This window comes from Myotis daubentonii, chromosome 19 (genome assembly GCF_963259705.1).
Source record: "Myotis daubentonii chromosome 19, mMyoDau2.1, whole genome shotgun sequence".
NCBI lineage: Eukaryota > Metazoa > Chordata > Mammalia > Chiroptera > Vespertilionidae > Myotis > Myotis daubentonii.
The window spans coordinates 9,891,929-9,910,336 of record NC_081858.1 but is presented as its reverse complement, the minus strand read 5'-3'; the positions used below and the strand labels follow the sequence as shown (position 1 = coordinate 9,910,336).

At 55.8% G+C, this 18,408-nt stretch overlaps 1 protein-coding gene across 3 annotated transcripts in view; it reads left to right on the top strand.

Moving 5' to 3' along the window:
* The window catches only part of TPCN1 (two pore segment channel 1), a 55,216-nt gene that overhangs the window by 9,849 nt on the left and 26,959 nt on the right, over positions 1-18,408 (top strand). The window contains exons 1-2 of one of the 3 annotated variants that reach the window (XM_059676663.1): positions 7,877-8,988; positions 16,162-16,289. In XM_059676663.1, coding sequence (XP_059532646.1) covers positions 8,826-8,988; positions 16,162-16,289 — 291 coding nt within the window. In that variant the 5' untranslated portion in view covers positions 7,877-8,825. Of the gene's footprint in view, positions 1-7,876; positions 8,989-9,137; positions 9,262-16,161; positions 16,290-18,408 lie in introns of those variants that run through there. The other 2 variants (XM_059676665.1, XM_059676664.1) reach the window with 2 other exon arrangements.

Sequence of the window (18,408 nt, the reverse complement as noted above, 5' to 3'; positions counted from 1 at the left end):
TCCAAGCTGAGGAAGGTCATGTACAAGGAAAAGAGTGGCTCACAGGCATTGAGCTCCTACCACGTGCCAGGCGGTGCCCGAGGCACCTTCCTGGGCCGCCTCTCCCTGGCTCCTCCCCGCAGATCTGCGCAGTTGGTCTCATTGTCTTCATCTGACGAAGGAAACCGCGGCTCTGAGGTGGGAACTTAGCCAAGCTCACGCAGCCAGCAGGCGCCCATGGCCGCTTCGAACCCGTGTCTTCTGGCTCCAAAGCTCAGGCCCCTACCCGATGGGCCGCACACCCGGCAGTTAAGCTCTGAAGAGACAGGATTTTAGGGTGAATTTGCTTTTCCAAAAGGAAGCTGGTGTCTGTCTTTATCTTTATCTTTGTTTTTTGTTAATTGTCGCCTGATGATATTTTTTCCACTGATCTTTAGAGAGAGTGGAAGGGAGGGAGGGGGAGAGAGAGAAGGGAGAGAGAAAAAGAGAGAAAGATCCGTGTGAGAGAGAGACATCAGTCGGTTGCCTCCCACATGCGCCCTGACCGAGGTCTGGGATCAACCTGCAACCCAGGTACGTGCCTTTGACTGGAAATTGAACCCATGACCCTTCAGTTCACAGGCCGATGTTCTACTACTAAACCATACCAGCCAGGGCTATCTGCATTTTCTTTTTAAATTTTATTGCCTACAAGGTATTTCTCCTACATTGGAGTGCGATACCTAGAACTCCCTTTCATGTTGCAAAAATAGCAAAATCGACGGGGTTTCACTGTACAAGCTGTATTGGATCATCACAGAAACCAGAAGGCATGAGTAAGTGGGGGGAAAAAAGCCACAGAGGGCAGCCACGATGGCACCCGCGAGCAATCGACAGCTTTCTCCTCGATGTGCGCACTTCCCCAACCCTCTCTGCATGGTCTTGGAGGGTTCCTCCCTGCCCCCAGGGCCATGCTGCGGATTGAGACTTCATCCTGCATTGAGACTTCATCCTGCGGTGATGGAGAAGCAGGGGAGTGACAGGTCCCATTTCAGGGCCGGGTCTGAGATTCACTCGGGCTGCCCTGCAGAGAGAGTTGGGGATGGGGGCAAGGCCAAGTGGCACGGAGGTGGCCCGGGGACATGGTGGAACCTGCTTGGTTTGGCCTGAGCTGTGTTTTAAGCAGGTGTCTGCTCACGGCATGAGCACTTGGGCCCTGTGGTCTCACGCCCCCCAGCTTCCCAGGTTTGATACCCGCCGGGTGCCTGCAGGCACTTGAGTTCATAGCCCCTGGAGTGAATTTTGGTGGATTTGGCACTGGCGGGAGGTGAGAGAGCAAATGACATTGAAGACTCAACTAAGGAGTGAGCAGATCAGCCTGTGGACAAGTGGGATTTGGGGACAAGTAGGAGTTGGGGATGCTGGGGAGAGGGTGTGCGACTTGCGGCGTGGGGAGGGAGTAACCTGCCCAGGCAGACAGCGGCGCAGCGGGGCTGCTTGGTTCAGCCAGTGTTGGTGGTCTGCCAGGTACTGGGCAGGCGTGTGACGCACCCTGATCGCAGAGCCGTCACCTCCGCCCTCCGGCCTTGCACAGTTTGGTTATCCCCCGAGTACAGATAAGGAAACCATAAACTTAGCCCCGCTCCCTTGGTGAGAGTTAGGCCAAGTTCTTGGATCGAGTGACAGACGCAGCCCTTGAGGGCCAAGTGCCCTGCCTCACGTTCCCTGCCTGGCCCGACGCCTGGCAGTGGCCCGGCCCTTCCCAGGCCGTGAGCAGTTTCACCTCAGTTACACTCCTGGCGGGCTGCCCTCCGTTCTGTGCTCCACCCCAGAAATCAGAACCGATAATCAAACATTTTAAAACGTGGGGCTGCTCCTATAATCTCATGTTTTCAGTACCCCATCATCTCGATTATTATTTAACCACCTTCGCTACCGAACCTCCCTGTGGGCTGCTTGTCTCTTTTTTGGGGGGGGTGGGGGTAGACAGAGGGGGAGAGAGAGAGACGATGTGAGAGAGACACATTGATTGGTTGCCTCCCCGACATGCCCCAACCAGGGCCGGGGATCGAGCCTGCAACTGAGGTACGTGCCCTCGACTGGAATCGAACCCGGGACCTTTCAATCCGCTGGCTGATGTTCTGTCCCCTGAGCCAAACTGGCTAGGGCTGGGCTGCTTGTCTCATGCTTCTGATCTGTCCCCGCTTCACTTGCAGACCTTTGTCCTCCTTCCCATGAGCTTTCCCTCACCCTCCCCAACCGGTTAGGATAGTGGCTGCATTTCCACACCCTCCCCTTCTCTTAATACGCTGTTTGCACCTCACTCTCTGCTCTCCGTGCCCAGAGGCCCGCTCGCTCCCCAGCCCCTACGTGTGAGAGATTTGATTAATGTCTCATGTACCGAATCCGGGTTTGCTTTGTGCCATGATGGATTCCTAAACACTGTGAGAAAATGGACTTCGGGTGAAGTAGATAATTTAAAACATGGGCAGGAGGGCTGAGTTGGGCAAAGCCTCCTTCCACAGTGTGACAAATACCCCTTGGCTCATCCTGGTGGGTTTTGTCAACCACGTTTCTTTCCATCAAGGCTTAACCTGTTTGTGGATTTCTTTATTTTTAAAAAAACATATTTAAAACATATATTTATTGATTTCAGAGAGGGAGAGATAGAAACATCGATGATGAGAATCATTGATCGGCTGCCTTCTGCACAGCCCACACTGGGGATTGCGTCTGCAACCTGGGCATGTGCCCTGACTGGGAACCGAATCTCGGCCTTCTGGTTCATAGGTCGACGCTGCACCACTGAGCCACGCCGGCCGGGTGTGGAGTGATGCCTATTTGAGGTGGCCTGGCTGAATCGGACAGGGCAGGAAGGCGCAGTGCCCAATGCCCCATGTCGTGCCTGGGTAGGTGCAATTGTTTTGGGTCCTGATGTTTTATAGAACTGCGCCTCTTCCTGGTAGTACAAGTTCTGCAAAGGCAGGGACCATGTCTTTTCTGGGCACTTAGTAAATTGTCGTCAAGTAACATATCTGGGAGTGAGTCACCAGGTTCCAAAAACACCCAGGGTCCCAAGTGACTGTCAGTCACACCCTGGCCTGCTCCCGGAGCCATCTGGGATGACAGGGAGGCATACACATGTGACCAGGCCAGAAATAGCCCGGGCGGGGCCTGGCCCCTGCTTCCTCTAGGAGCAGCCTGCTTTTTGGGCGTTTAGGTCTCTGCTTTTAGGGCTTTGCAGTTTTCCAGGAGCCCACACAGGCCCCGTAATTGCTGTCTCAGCCCTGGTGGCTCGTTCCCACCTCCCCTCCGCTCTGCGCTCACTCACCACCACCCTGCCATTCGTAGGCCGCCTTCCTGTCTTGTTCACCTCTCTTTCTGTTAGATTGAGTTTTGTGTGTGTTTTTCAAAGACAGAGTTTTTTATTTTTATTGATTTCAGAGAGGAAGGGAGAGGGAGAGAGAGATAGAAACATCAGTGATGAGAGTCATTGATTGGCTGCCTCCTGCACACCCCCTACTGGGGATCGGGCCAGCATGTGCCCTTGACCGGAATCGAACCTGGGATCCCTCAGTCCTCAGGCCGACGCTCTATCCACTGAGCCAAGCCAGCGAGGGCAGATTGGGTTTTTATTTTTATTTTTTCTTATTCTTTTAGCTCTTGCTGGAAATCAGCTCGGGCGGAGTAAACTGGGCGCCATGCTGGCTGATGGCTTGGAGACACTCCAAGCTGCCGGATGCCTTAGCTTTCACTTGTGAATGGTCGTCGACACGCGTGATGTCTTCCCTCTGCGACTCTCAGGGGTCCTCTCCTATCACGGGCTCGGCTGTTCACACTTGGCTGGCCTGCCTCGCTGTCTGGAATCACAGCTTTTACTGCGCACCCGTAGCCGGGTGGGTCGCCTCGATGGGGCCCAGATTGTAACAGAACCAAAGCGTGCTCAGCCTCCAGGCACGTTGGCTCGCATAGTTGGGCTGTTTCCTTTTGGGTCAGACACTGTCCTGGGATGTGTCCGGCTCTCTGATCTGGAGATCAGGAGGCTTGGGAGAATTCTCAGGTGGTTAGAAATGTGTGTGTGGCCCTGGCCGGTGTTTCCCAGTGGTTAGAGCATCGGCCTGTGCACTGGAGAGTCTCGTGTTTGATTGCCAGTCAAGGGCACATACTTGGGTTGCAAGTTCAGGGTGCGTCCGGGAGGCAGCCATTCGATGTGTCTCTCTCACATCGATGTTTCTCTCCCCCTCCCACCTCCCTTCCATTTTTTCTCTAAAAATCAATGGGAAAAAATATCCTCACTCCTCAGGTGAGGATTAGAAGAAAAAAAAACACACAACAATTAGAAATGTGCGTGCGTTGGGGGCGTGATTCCATCTGCCGATACACCACTGCCCTCCCCCATTTCTTCAGTGTCTGACTTGTCGGCATCCCCTCTTGGTAGCTGTGCAGCCTTGAATGAGGAGCTGAGCTCCCATTTCTTCCTGAGTTTCAGTTTCTTCATCTGTAAGAAGGGGATAAGAATGTTTCCATTCAGGGCTGCCATAAAGATTAAATGGGAAACTCTCAGAACATCAGCCTCTGCTTAAGATATGTTAGCTGGGTTTTGCATTTTCTTAAGGATCTGGTTGTGGCAAATGGGGGACCCACACGTTAATGTCCCTGGCCACCTGGTGCACTGAAGAGATAACTCAGCTCCAGCAGCTGCAGCGCCCGCCCACTCTCAGATGGCTTCTTGGTTTCTCTTATATTTTTCTTTATTGGCGGTGCCTCTTTTGGGCTGCCTTCCGCACTTGATGGAAGGGGAAACTGAGGACAAGGAAGAGAAGGCTGAGCCCAGCGCCTGGCCGCTGACTGCGCAGGCCAGGCGTTCAGGCCCCTGCCGGCTCCTCTGGGTGCGGCACCAGCCAGGCCAGCCCAGGTCCCAGGAGAAGTGGCGCATCCCCGAATCCAGCTCTCTGCGGGAGGTAGACTTCCTCCCAACTGTCACTTCCCCGAGGGCCCGTGCCCGGTGCCTTCTTGTCGCTGCTCTTCTGAGCAGAGCTGCTTGCTGTGGCAGAAGATCCAGGCGCTGGGGCGTGGCCAGTGCTCTGTGTGCCTAGCCAGGCCCAGGGCCCAGCCTCTACCCCCCGCCCCTGCACTTTGCTCCCAGGTAGGGGCTGGAGCAGACTTCTGATCTGAGCTGAGAGGACAGCGTCAGCTGACACGTCAGTAGCCTGCATGAAGTGCATGGCTCACAGCCAGCCTCGGTCCTCTAGCCCTGCTGATCTGCCCCCGGGCAGGGGTGCGAGGGGGGGTGGGCATGTGCAGTGAAAAATGCCTTTCCTCTCCGTTTGCTCCTCCGCTGCCGCTCCTGTCCCCGTCCCTGTGTGCTCCACAATTAGCATTTGTGCTGCTTCCAAGTGAATAGGGACAGATGTTCGCGCAGGTGCTGCACTGTTCACTGGGTAAACAGTGCAGTTCGCATGCCTCTGTGTGTGTGTGTGAAGCGTAGGGCCTTTGAGATGTGCCTAGTCTTTACATATGTTTTCTTTTTTCAAAGTATCTGAAGCACTTTGCACATGGTAGGTGCTCGATAAATGCTGGGTGATGGGTTGGAGTGAAAGCCTTCTGTTTTCATTATAAACCCAGTGGCACAGGAGTGGGAAGTACAATTGCAAGTGAAACCTTGAGATTCACAGACGAGAGAAGGTAGAAATCAGGTCCCGCCTCGCCACAAAACCACCTGTGGCGTCTGTAACCCAGTGTTCTCTCTGCCTGGGCCAGAGGGGAGCGGAGGGGGTGCCAGGACATGGTTCTTCGCGCAAAGGGTGGTGGTGAGGAGGATTCCACGATAAAATGACCTCGGCGGCCCCATAAATGTGACTCACCTTGGCTTCCCGGGAAGAGGAACTTGCGTTTTGCCCGAGCAGGAAGTTTGTAGATGGGGTTACCATGTTAACCAAGACTGACCACCTTGGCTAGGTGGTCAGCATGCCCCGCTGTTAGAACCCACTGGTTCAAGTTCCATGTGTGGCTTACAGCCGCCTGCTGCTCCTGCAGGTGGGGGAAGAGGGTGGGTGCTCGGGCGGCCTGGGCTTGAACCTCAGCTCAACCACGTCCTTGCTCTGTGACCTTAGGCAGATCACTCAGCCTCTCTGTGCCTTCGTTTCCCCTTCCGTAAACTGGAGAGGATAGCAGCATCTGCCTCATCCGGCTTTTTGACCCTGAGAACTCTGTTTGGGGCACGTAATGTGCCGAGTGTGAGCTGTAGTTCTTGGTATCGGACTAACCTCTGGCTCTTTAAGCTTCAGGATTATGGGACCTTCTGGGTTCCCACACATGCCCCGCTGTGTGCTTCTCTGTGCTTTATGCATGATCTTCCCGTTTCTGGAATGTAGCCCCACCCCCCACCTCATCCACCTGGTGACACCTCATCATTCTTCAAAAGACTGTGCAGACATCACCCGTGAGTCCCTCCCTGCCCCTGCCCAGCAGCCCTGGAGGGTAGCTGTCCCATCCTTTTCTAGGCTGCGGTAACAAACAGATGACTTTAATGCACCGGAATCACATGCCTTCTTTCGCCTCCCGATAGTGAACCCCATGAGGACAAGAATTCATGGTTAACTTTTCAAGAAAATCCAACACCTAGCACAATGCCTGGTCTACAGTAGGTGCTGAATAATTGTCTCTTTAAATTAAACCATGTTTATTTGCATCTGGAAAGTCAGCCTTTGTAGACTTCACACCCCCCCCCCCCCTTATTACCAAATTACCGCATGACTTCTTAAGACCAGAGAGTTGTCTCAAGGTCAGTCGTAACCTCAGGATGGGAGGCTTCTGTGTGGCCAGCCAGCGTGGGGTGGACACCTGGGGCAGTGATCACCGCCGTAGACCGTTAAGGGGTGCTCATTTTCCCAGCCCCCCTGCCTTTCTGTTCATCTCCTTAGTTACGGCTCTCAACTTGCTAGCCAGTTCAAGTTCACGGACAGCCTTCTAGTGTCTACAGAGAATCCCTCTGGATTGGGCCACTTACAGTAGAGCCCTGTCAGCTGGCCAGGAACAGAGTTGGAGGTGGCACCGGGCATTATCCTATCATCCTGGCCGGTTCCAAACCGGACCCCCTCCTTCTCAAACAGCGCTTGACCCATGGGACCGGCCGGGGTGAGCTTTTCGTTTTTCCTTTCCGCCTCTGGCTTAAGCCTTTGGCAGGATGGGTTTTGGGCTTGAGTCCAGCGATTCAACGGGGAGGCTCTGTGCCAGCTCTCGCCTTTTGGAGGCCTGTATATTGGCTCGGGTCTCTGCCCGGGTTTGCAGCCTTTACTAATGTGCGTGGATAATGTGGGTCTGCTTCCCACACCATCTTGCAGCCAGTCACCAGCAAGGGAAGGCCCGGGCAGGAGGGAATGTGTGCTCTGCTCTCTTTCGGCAAAGTGGCTCTTGCCCTATTTTTGTCTGGGGGCCGTGGCAGGGCCAGCCGGCACAGGCAGTGTGGCGACGCCGCGCCTGGAAACTCATCAGTGTCACTCTGTTCATTTCCTCCCCTCTTCAAGCGTTTTCCCATGGAGTGGGGCTCGCAGCGACAACTGGCGAACGGTTGGGCGGTTGCTCGTTGTCATTCTGGTGGGCACCGGTTTCCAGAGGGCGCCAAGTGCTTTGTGGGTATTGGCATTTGTTTCTGCCATGCCCGGGGCACAGTTGGCGCCGGTCCCAGTTAATGGATGAAGAAACTGAGGCTCTGGGGAGTAAATGGTGGGAGGGGAGGGGTACAGCTGGGAGTGAACTTGGGTGAACAGGGCAACCTTTTGTCTTGAAGAGGATGTGCAGGAGTGTGTGTGTGTGTGTGTGTGTGTGTGAGAGAGAGAGAGAGAGAGAGAGAGAGAGAGAGAGAGGGGGGGGGGGGGAATGCACGAGGTTGCTTGCAGGCACTTACGAGAGAGAATGAAAGGGAGTGAGGATTGCATGGGGGTCTGGTCCTCAGTGTAAACCTGCCCAGAACAGTCAGGGCCTTGCATTCTTTCCGATCAGAGCTGCCTCCCAGGAGGAAGGCGCTCACAGGCCTTTTATCCAAAGCAGCCTCTTGCCCCGGGCCCCAAAGGAAGGCCAGCAGACCCTGCCCTGCTGGGAGGGAGGTGGGTCCCAGAAGCCCTCCCTCCGCCCGTCCCTTCCCTCTCCTCCCTGGCGCAGCTTTATGGCCGGCATATGGAAACTGTTCCTCTTTACCCGGCACCCCCAGGATGCGGCTGCACACTGTGCTCCAGCGAACGGAAACCCTGGATTCCCGCAGGGCCGTTGCGGAGGCTGAATGCAGAGCAGCCAGCTGTTTTGCAGGGAGCGTCTGGGCCCTGTTACATCAGCGTTGCCATCTGTGCAAACAGGTCATCCTGGTGCGTCGGCCTGCGCTCTGGCTGGGGCGCTGCTCTCAGACGTGGAGGCAGAGTTTCTGTTGCTGTTTTGAAGCCGCATGCCTGTCCTTCCGGCTCGTTTCCCAGTCCCTTCTTCTGCCAGTGATTTTAGTTCACCTCCCCGGGCTGCTTGCCAGGACTCGGGGAGAGTAGTTTAGGGGTCGGTGTTGCGTAAGTCTTGAGTGGCTAAGGTCTACGGGTCTAAAAAGGCTGCCGACTGGTTCTCACCGGAGCGCCCTCTGCCTAGGGCACCAGGGGTGCAGAACGAGATGTTTCCTTCAGGGAACTTTCCCCGGAGGCGCATGTGGGAGCTTCCTGGTTGCCACGAGCGTTCCTTCCTGGTCAGCCTCCTCTGGCCCTTTGGAAGCCTGCTGTGAGCAGAGAAACTGGCTTCCCTGAGAACCAGGCAGACGGCTTCTCCCCCCCTCCTGCCTGCTGCGCGTCTTCTCCCTTCTTCCCTCCGGTCTCGGCCCAGCTGCCGAGGTAGAAATGCCGAGGCCGGGCCCAGCCGTCCTCTTCCTGGAGGAGGCAGTGGAGGGCCAGCTCCCCGCCGGCCCTGCGGTGAGGTCATCCTGCCTCCTGGAGCGGGGCCTTTGCAGTCCGCCTCCACCTCGCCTTTCCAGCTGTCCTGGAAGAACCCACCCTGCCCTGGGTAAGGATGGTGGCAAGGTCCCAGGTCCCACATGCTCATTCTCACGTGTCTCTCGTGATCGCCAGTGTGAGGGCTGGCCATCCCACAGGGTGGGGCCGGACCTGGGGGGGAAGCTCACCTGCCCACTTGGGTGGCCAGGATTCTTTCTGAGCAGGGGACGCTCCCGAAGACGCAGACCCCAGGCATTTACCCGGGACCTTTACTCCCCGGAAGTGCAGACTCGGCCCAGGTGGGCAGGAGCAGACCAGGGCAGGGCAGCGGGCACCAGGGCAGGTAGGTGCTAACAGCCATGGAGCCCTGCGCTTCTCAGGCAGACGACCCGGGCAAGGCCCAGTGGGCCTCAACATGGGGACAGACCATCCCCTGGGACCTCATGCCCAGTGGTGACCAGGAACGGAGCCCCTCACAGCTCTCACTTCCTGCTTTGAGGGAGTTCATTCTGAGGAAGTCCCTGAGATCGGTTCCCCAGTGAGCAGGGCCTTGTGCCCTGGACACCCCCACCTGAACTCCAGGCCACAGTCAGTGGCCCCCTTACCTCTGATGGCCCCCTTGAGCCCCCTACTACCTTCCTCTCTTTTACGGGCCATAATTGTCCTTTCCCTCTGGGAGGCCGCTAAGCCTTTAAGCGTTCCTTCTAACGGCAGCAATAAAGCACTGGGAGTTGGAGCGTGTCCATCGCCTCTCCAGCCTAGGAAGTGGGAAACAGCGAAGGGGGCAGGGAATGAGGACCCTCCGCAGCGCCCCCCAACCCCCCCTCCTTGCCATGCACTCAGAGTGCCGCTGGACTTGGCCGCAAGGCCACCGCCTCTGCTTGAGGCTGCCAAGAAAGGAATGGGAGGGACCGGCCCCCTGCCTTCCACTGTGCCCTTTCTACAGCCCCTGAATGCGCTGCCCAGCTGCTGGGGCCCCGTGTGACGGCGGCTCTTTGAAATCACCTGCGGCTCCTGAATAGCCCCTCGGCCGCCCTCGCCTCCCTGCTCACCTAGGGCCTTTCTGCCCTCTCCCCACATAAGAGCCACAAACAAGCTGACTGGCTTTGCCTTCTGGGACCTGGTCAGCAAGCCAAGGTCTGTGTTCTGAGCAAGTGCGGGTGAATGGTTAGCAGCCGAGGACAAAGGCCACCTGGAGGGGACAGCTCCCCATTCTTCCCCTCGGCAGTTCCTGTCTCAGTTTTCCTTTCTTTTCTTTCTGTCTTTTTTAAGGCTCTGCTCTGGATTACTCTTATACAACATAGTCGCGCTTCAGCAGGTCCTTAAAAAATGGTCTTTAGGAAATACAGGCAGATCACGTCAAGCCTCTTATAAGGCCCTTGGGCACCCCCTCTGCACCCTGGCTGGGCACCGGGCTCTGATGGACACACCTGCTGTGCCCTCCGGCCACTGGCCATCTCTAAGTGTCCCATGGAGTGTGCATTCCGGGCAGGGAAGCTGGCTCTAACACACGGGGGGGGGGGGGGGGGGGCAGTGTTCAACCCAGGAGGAAGCAGAGAGCAGCGTGAGGGTGATGGGCATGTGACTTCCCAGAGAGGCCAAAGGCGGCCTCTCAGAGAACGGTGTTTCGGGGGATCCTGGGAGATGGGGGAAGGAGGCCAGGTAAAGACCTGGGAAGGGCCGAGGGAACAGTAAGTACTGGCAAAGTGAGGCTAACGTCCACGGCATCTGTGCCAGCTCATCACCCGCCCGCCCGGCACTGCCGTTACTGTACCTGGGACTGCTGTGTCTGGACCACCGGCCCCTGCTGTGGGGTGTGAAGGTCGTGGAGGCCGGGGCGCAGGCACATGAGGGAGCAGCACTGTCCAGCTGCCTGCCTGTGGCTGCTCCTACCTCCGCGTCACTTTTGGCCCATGCCTCCCTGGTCTCGTGAGCAGATCAAAGAAGGCGGTTTGACCTTCTCTCTCCGCCTGGGGCTTAGTTCTCTTAGGCCTGGACACTGGGGTCGGGGTGGGGGGTGCTGGCCTTGGGTAGAGAAGGGCCAGCGGCACCGCGTGCAGGCGGCAGCCAGGTGTCCTCCTCCTACTGGTGGCTCCGTTTTCAGTGGCTTCTGCTGCTAATTTTTGGTCCTTTTGGCACTACCCTGTCACCTTTTCTGGTTTCCAGTTCTTGAGAGGCACGTGGCCTCCTGCTTAGGAGCTACCCAGCCTAGACAGTCTCCCAGCCCCGCGTCTCGCTAGCTGCATGGCTTCTGCGAGGGACTTAACCTTTGCCCTTTTGCACCTTCCTTCCCTCAAGTCTGAGGTGGGCTCAATCATAACCTTCTTCTTAGGACTGTTGTGAGAATTAAATAGGTTGATGGGTATGAGGTGCTTAAATATGCCTGATACACACACACACACACACACACACACACACACACACACTAGAGGCCCAGTGCACAAAAATTTGTGCACTTGGGGGGGAAGTGGGGGTCCCTCAGCGCAGCCTATGCCCTCTCACAGTCTGGGACCCCTCGGGATGACCACCTGCTGGCTTATGCCCGCTACCCGGGGGATTGGGCCTAAGATGGCAATCAGACATCCCTCTGGCAGCCCGGGAGCCCTTGGGGGATATCCACTTGCCAGCGGGGAGCAGGCCTAAACTACAGTCAGACATCCTTAGCGCTGCTGAGGAGGCAGGAGAGGCTCCCACCACCACTGCTGTACTGGCAGCCATCAGCCTGGCTTGTGGCTGAGCAGAGCTCCTCCCATGTGAGAGCGCCCTGACCACCAGAGGGCAGCTCCTGCATTGAGCATCTGCCCCCTGGTGGTCAGTGTGTGTCATAGTGACCAGTCATTCCCAGTTCTTCTGCTGTTAGGGTCAGTTTGTATATTACCCTTTTATTATATAGGATAGAGGCCTGGTGCATGGGTGGGGGCCGGCTGGTTTGCCCTGAAGGGTGTCCCGGATCAGGGTGGGGGTCCCGCTTGGGTGCCTGGCTGGCCTGAGTGAGGGGCTGATGGCTGTTTGCAGCTGGTCACACCCCCTTCAGGGTGGGGGTCCCCACTGGGGTGCCTGGCCAGTCTGGGTGAGGGGCTGAGGGCTGTTTTCAGGCTGGCAGGCAACTGAAGCTCCCAGCCCCTCCTTTTTTTTCTGTGTTTTTCCCCCCCTGGGATTTATTTACCATCTATGGCTGTCACTGGAACTGAGAGCCGGCTTTAGCTCTGATGCTCGGCTCCAGCTGAGACCTCGGCTCTGAAAGCAGGTATCTGGGTTTGTTTGGCTTCTATAATTGAAACACTGTTGCAGCTCCAGCTCTGAGGCCCGGCTGGCCGAAAGCAGCTTTCTGGGGTTTGTTTAGCTTCTATAATTGCAACATTGTTTCTTAGAGTGCAGCTCAGAGGCCGGCAGCGGCAGGCTGGGAACCTTGGCTTCCTCCATCACTGGAGCAAGCAAGCCTCCTGTTCGCTTCAGCTGCCTGACTGCCGGCCACCATCTTGGTTGGCAGTTAATTTGCATATCGCCCTGATTAGCCAATGGGAAGCGTGTTGGAGGTACGGTTAGTTACCATGTTTGTCTATTATTAGATAGGATATGTATGTATGTATGTATGTATATATATACTAGAGGCCCAGTGCACAAAAATTTGTGCACTGTGGGGGGGGGGGTCCCTCAGCCCGGTCTGTGCCTTCTTGCAGTCTGGGACCCCTTGGGGGATGACCACCTGCTGGCTTAGGCCCGCTCCCTGGGGGGATTATGCCTAAGCTGGCAGTCAGACATCCCTCTGGCAGCCCGGGAGCCCTCAGGGGATGTCCACTTGCCAGCAGGGAGCAGGCCTAAGCTGCAGTCAGACATCCTTAGCGCTGCTGAGGAGGCGGGAGAGGCTCCCACCACCACCGCTGTACTGGCAGCCATCAGCCTGGCTTGTGGCTGAGCAGAGCTCCCCCTGTGGGAGTACACTGACCACCAGAGGGCAGCTCCTGCATTGAGCATCTGCCCCCTGGTGGTCATTGTGTGTCATAGTGACCAGTCATTCCAGTCGTTCTGCTGTTAGGGTCAGTTTGCCTATCACCCTTTTATTATATAGGATAGAGGCCTGGTGCATGGGTGGGGGTCAGCTGGTTTGCCCTGAAGGGTGTCCGGATCAGGGTGGAGGTCCCACTGGAGTGCCTGGCCAGCCTGGGTGAGGGGCTGAGGGCTCTTTGGAGGCTGGTCAAGCCCCCCAGCGGGGACCCTCACCCCTTGAGGGTGTGGCCAGCCTGGGTGAGAGGCTGATGGCTATTTGCAGGCTGGCCACAGCCCCTTCAGGGTGGGGGTCCCTGCTGGGGTGACTGGCCAGCCTGGGTGAGGGGCTGATGGCTGATTGCAGGCTGGTCAAGGCCCCCAGCGGGGACCCTCACCCCATGAGGGTGCCTGGCCAGCCTGGGTGAGGGGCTGATGGCTGTTTGCAGGCTGGCAGCAGCCCCCAGCCACCCAAGCTCCCACTGGAGGCTGGCTGGAAGCAGGTATCTGGGATTTATTTATCTTCTATAATTGAAACTTTGTTGCCTTGAGCGGAGGCTACAGCTGGCCAGGGCAGACAGGAAGCTTGGCTTCCTCCTTTGCCAGGGCAACCAAGCCTCCTGCTTGTTCCAGCTCTGTGGCTGCCGGCCACCATCTTGGTTGGGTTAATTTGCATATAGTTGCTCTCATTGGCTGGTGGGTGTGGCTTGGGGTGTAGCAGAGGTGCGGTCAATTTGTATGTTTCTCTTTTATTAGATTAGATGCCTAAGTGACTGGTTGACTGGGACCGAAAGTAGCTATGACGCACACTGACCACCAGGGGGGCAGATGCCCAACACAGGAGTGGAAACCACAGGCGTGGAAACACGGAACAGACTGATGAATCTCAGAGGAAAGGAGGGAGGGGGGAGGGCGGGAAGAGGTTAACCAAATATCTTATATGCATACTAGAACAGCGGTTGCCAACCGGTGGTCCACAGACCACTGGTGGTCCGTGGAGTCCGAAAGGTTGGCGATCGCTGGTTTAAGGAAACATTTGGAGCAGTGGTCGCCAACTGGTGGTCCGAGGACCACTGGTGTTCCATGGGGTCCGAAAGATTGGTGACCGCTGTACTAGAGGCCTGGTGCACAGTGTCCTCTCGCAATCCAGGACCCCTCAGGGGATTATCAGAGAGTCGGGTTTGGCCCAATACCCTGCAGGACAGGCCGAGGGACCCCTTTGGTGCACAAATCCGTGCACCGGGTCTCTAGTTGCTATATAACAAACCACTCCAAAGCATAGTGCCTTATGATAGCAACCTCATGTACTTTGCTCATGAACCTGCTTGGGGCGGGGTTTGGGAGGGGCAGCTTCTCTGCTGCCCACACTGTCCGTCTGGACACTTGACTGGAGCAGAGATGGCTCATTCAACTGACGGACAAGTTGGTGCTGCCTGTGGGCCGGGATCTCAGCTGTGCTGTGGCCGAGGGACCTTGGGCCTCCTCGTGGGCCTCTCCACCGGCTGCGTGGACTGCCTCAACATGGTTCCAAGAGCAAGGGCCTCAAGAGAAAAGGTGGAAGTAGCCTGGCCGGTGTGGCTCAGTGGTTGAGGATCGACCCATGAACCAGGAGGTCACAGGTTTGATTCCTGGTCTGGGCACATGCCCAGGTTGCAGGTTCAATCCCCAGTAAGGGGCGTGCAGGAGGCAGGTGATCAGTGATTCTCTCTCATTAATGTTTCTATCTCTCTATCCCTCTCCCTTCCCCTCTCTCTGAAAATGAATAAAAACATTTTTTTTTAAAAGGTGAACTAGAAGCGTCAACTTAGAAGTCAGAAGCGTCACATCTTCCGTCCTGTCGGTCAAAGTGGTCGCAGAGACTCCCTGGTCTCCAGGGGCAGAGGCACAGGCTCCACCTCTTTGTAGGGAAGGTTACAGAAGAGTGGGGCAGGGGGGGGCGAAAGGGAATGCTGTGGCTGCCTTTGGAAAATAAAGTCTGCAACGGAATAGATTTGAAATGGGATTCTTTATCCTCGTGCAGGGGGTGATTAGGAGTGTGGATTATGGGGAGCCAAGTTCTCATCACAGATGTTCTTCCTCTGTGTCTCGGTGTCACTGCTGACAGTGTCAGTGGAGACACTTGGGAGATGTGACAGCAGGTGTAAGTATAAGGGTCTTCATGGGCGCCGATTCTGGAAACGCTCAGGGGTGAATGTTGGGCAGAGCCAAGGCTGCAGCTCGGGCCACCTCTGTCACCGTTCTGTTCCCAGGCAGACTTTCCCCACGTGGTGGCTGAGGCAGCTGCCTGCAGCAACGGGGAGAGAGCCCCTCCTTCCTAACTGGCCCAGGACAATCCCAGTTTCAGCCCTCCCTGGCCGGGCGTGGAGCAGCACCCCTGCCTGAACCAGCCTGTCCGGGGGGTGTGAGGGGCTCTCACTGCACCTGGGCCACCAGCCCGGGAGCCAGGGGTGGAGTCAGCCAGAGCCGAACAATGTTCTCCAAAGGCTGAAGGGGCAGCGCAGGAAAGGGCATGGGGTCAGCATGCAGAAGCCACAGGTGACCCTCTACCAAGGAGTAAATCCAGTTGTTGTTGTTAATCCTGACCCAAGGATATTTTTCCTTGGATTTTTAGAGAGAGTGGAAGGGACGGGGAAAGACACACAGAGAGAAACATTGATGTGGGAGAGACACATGGATTAGTTGCCTCCTGCATGCACCCTGACCAGGACCAGGGATCGAGCCTGCAACCTAGGCACATGCCGTTGACTGGAATCGAACCCGGGATCCTTCAATCCACGGGCCACCATTCTAACCACTGAGCCAAACTGGCTAGGGCCAAATCCAGTTATTTTTCATTTTTGACTAAGTAGAATATTAACACACTTCCAAAAGCCAAAAGTAAACAACAAGTAGGAGTGATACTTCTACCCCCTTTCCCACCTCTCTTGTGGGTAACCGATTTCACTGAGTTCTAACTTCTCTTCCTCTTTTTCTTTTCTGTAAAGTGGGTAGCTATATGTTTTCGCTTCCTCCCTTTTTTTACATCAAAGATGTTTGTGCTCTTGTGTACTTGCTTTTTCACTTAACAAGACAAGGAAAAATATTGATACGCAGCCATACTAATTCTGGCTGTCCTGGTGCGTGGGGCGGAGATTGACGTGTAAGTGGTGGTGCGCCTGTCTGAGCACGCAAGGCGACGGCCAGCCCTTTCCTCTGGGGAACAGCGTCTCTGTGCTCTTCTCCTGGGCTGTGCGTGAATCTCTCTCCTCTTCCACTGCAGATGGAAGCAGCTATGCCGTCCCCGGCTCCCAGGCCTCCAGCCTGAGCTCAGAGGGCGAGAGTTTCCCCTCGAGCCCCACTGGACACAACTGGGAGATGAATTACCAAGAGGCGGCCATCTACCTCCAGGTGAGCATCTCTGGGTCAGGACTTGGCCCTTCTTGGTGGGGTCGGGAGGCGGGGCCCTGTTGGCTGCCCAGGAATTTGGTTGTAGCTTCGGTTCTCTGTGCATGAGCTTCTCGCCTTATGGTGGGGAGAGCCAGCCTAATGGTGCCTGCACTGGATGGGTGATGTACGTGGGCTCATCAGGTAACCCCAGCTTGTGGCTCCACCTGCCCCCAGGCTCCCTGAGTCCAAAGCTACCCACCTAGTAAGTTGCAGAGCGTGGATGTAAACTTCATCTATCTAACCCCGAAGTGATGGTCTTTCTTCTATACATTGTTGCCTCATTTCTATAGCTATCACATGTATGCACTTGAAAATGAGCCATGTGGTTGTGGGAAAAGAGGTTACAAAACAGGACTTGTATGATCATTGTTGTATAGTATTTATTTATACACACACACACACACACACACACACACACACACACACAAACAAACACAAACCCATATATAGCTGTTTAATAGATACTAGAGGCCCGGTGCACAAAAATTTGTGCACTGTGTGGGGGGGTGGTCCCCAGCCCGGCCTGTGCCCTCTCGCAGTCTGGGACCCCTCGGGGGATGACCACCTGCTGGCTTGGGCCTGCTCCCTGGGCGATTGGGCCTAAGCTGGCAGTCAGACATCCCTCTGGCAGCCCGGCAACCCTCGGTGGATATCCACTTGCCAGCGGGGAGCAGACCTAAGCTGCAGTCAGACATCCTTAGCACTGCTGAGGAGGCGGGAGAGGCTCCCACCACCACCGCTGTACTGGCAGCCATCAGCCTGGCTTGTGGCTGAGCAGAGCTCCTCCATGTGGGAGCTCACTGACCACCAGAGGGCAGCTCCTGCATTGAGTGTCTGCCCCCTGGAGGTCAGTGTGTGTCATAGTGACCAGTCATTCCCAGTCTTTCTGCTGTTAGGTTCAGTTTGCATATTGCCCTTTTACTATATAGGATAGAGGCCTGGTGCATGGGTGGGAGCCGGCTGGTTTGCCTTGAAAGGTGTCCTGGATCAGGGTGGGGGTCCCGCTTGGGTGCCTGGCTGGCCTGAGTGAGGGGCTGATGGCTGTTTGCAGCTGGTCACACCCCCTTTAGGGTGGAGGTCCCCACTGGGGTGCCTGGCCAGCCTGGATGAGGGGCTGAGGGCCGTTTTCAGGCTGGCAGAGACTGAAGCTCCCAGCCTCTCTATTTTTTTTATTTATTCTGGGATTTATTTACCTTCTATAATAGAAACATTGTTGCCGTTTCTGGCGCTCCCAGCTCTGAGGCCGCGGCTGGCTGAAAGGAGGTATCTGGGGTTTGTTTAGCTTCTATAATTGAAACATTGTTGCTTCCGGAGCTCAGAGCCGGGCCGTGGCAGGCGGGGAACCTTGGCTTCCTCCATTACTGGAGCAAGCAAGCCTCCTGCTCGCTTCAGCTGCGTGGCTGCTGGCTACCATCTTTGTTGACAGTTAATTTGCATATCGCCATTAGCCAATGGGAAGCGTAGCGGAGGTACGGTTAATTACCCTTTTTGTCTTTTATTAGATTAGACTAGAGGCCGATGCACGAAATTTGTGCAAGAGTAGGCCTTCCTTCCCCCGGCTGCCGGCACTGGCTTCCCTCTGGCACCCGGGACCCAGGCTTTCCTTGCAGCCCTGGCTTCATCTGGAAGGTCATCTGGAAGGACGTCTGGTTTAATTAGCATATTACGCTTTTATTATTTTAGATGTACTAGTATATAGCTACAGATACCTGTGTGTGTGTGTGTGTGTGTGTGTGTGTGTGTTTGCACAGACACCCATTCACATCTGGAAAGTTGTTTATCTCAATATTAAAGGTGATTATATTTAGCTGATGGAATTTTTACAACCTTATAACCCTGTGTATTATTTGAATGAGTTTTACCCAAAATGCACCTTTAAAAAAAAATATCAGAGCAGAACTGCAATCTCCATGAACAGTATTTGTGGCTGTTTCTGGAGGGTGGGCTGAGCCGCTGTCGGATGGTCTTCCTCTTCCTGCTTCCCGCTGAGCTGCAGCGCAGACCCTGACCAGGTGGCTGGTGTACTTGGTTCATCGACCCCTTGCTGCTAGAGGCTGCCTGGCCCCTGCAGTTTCTTCTC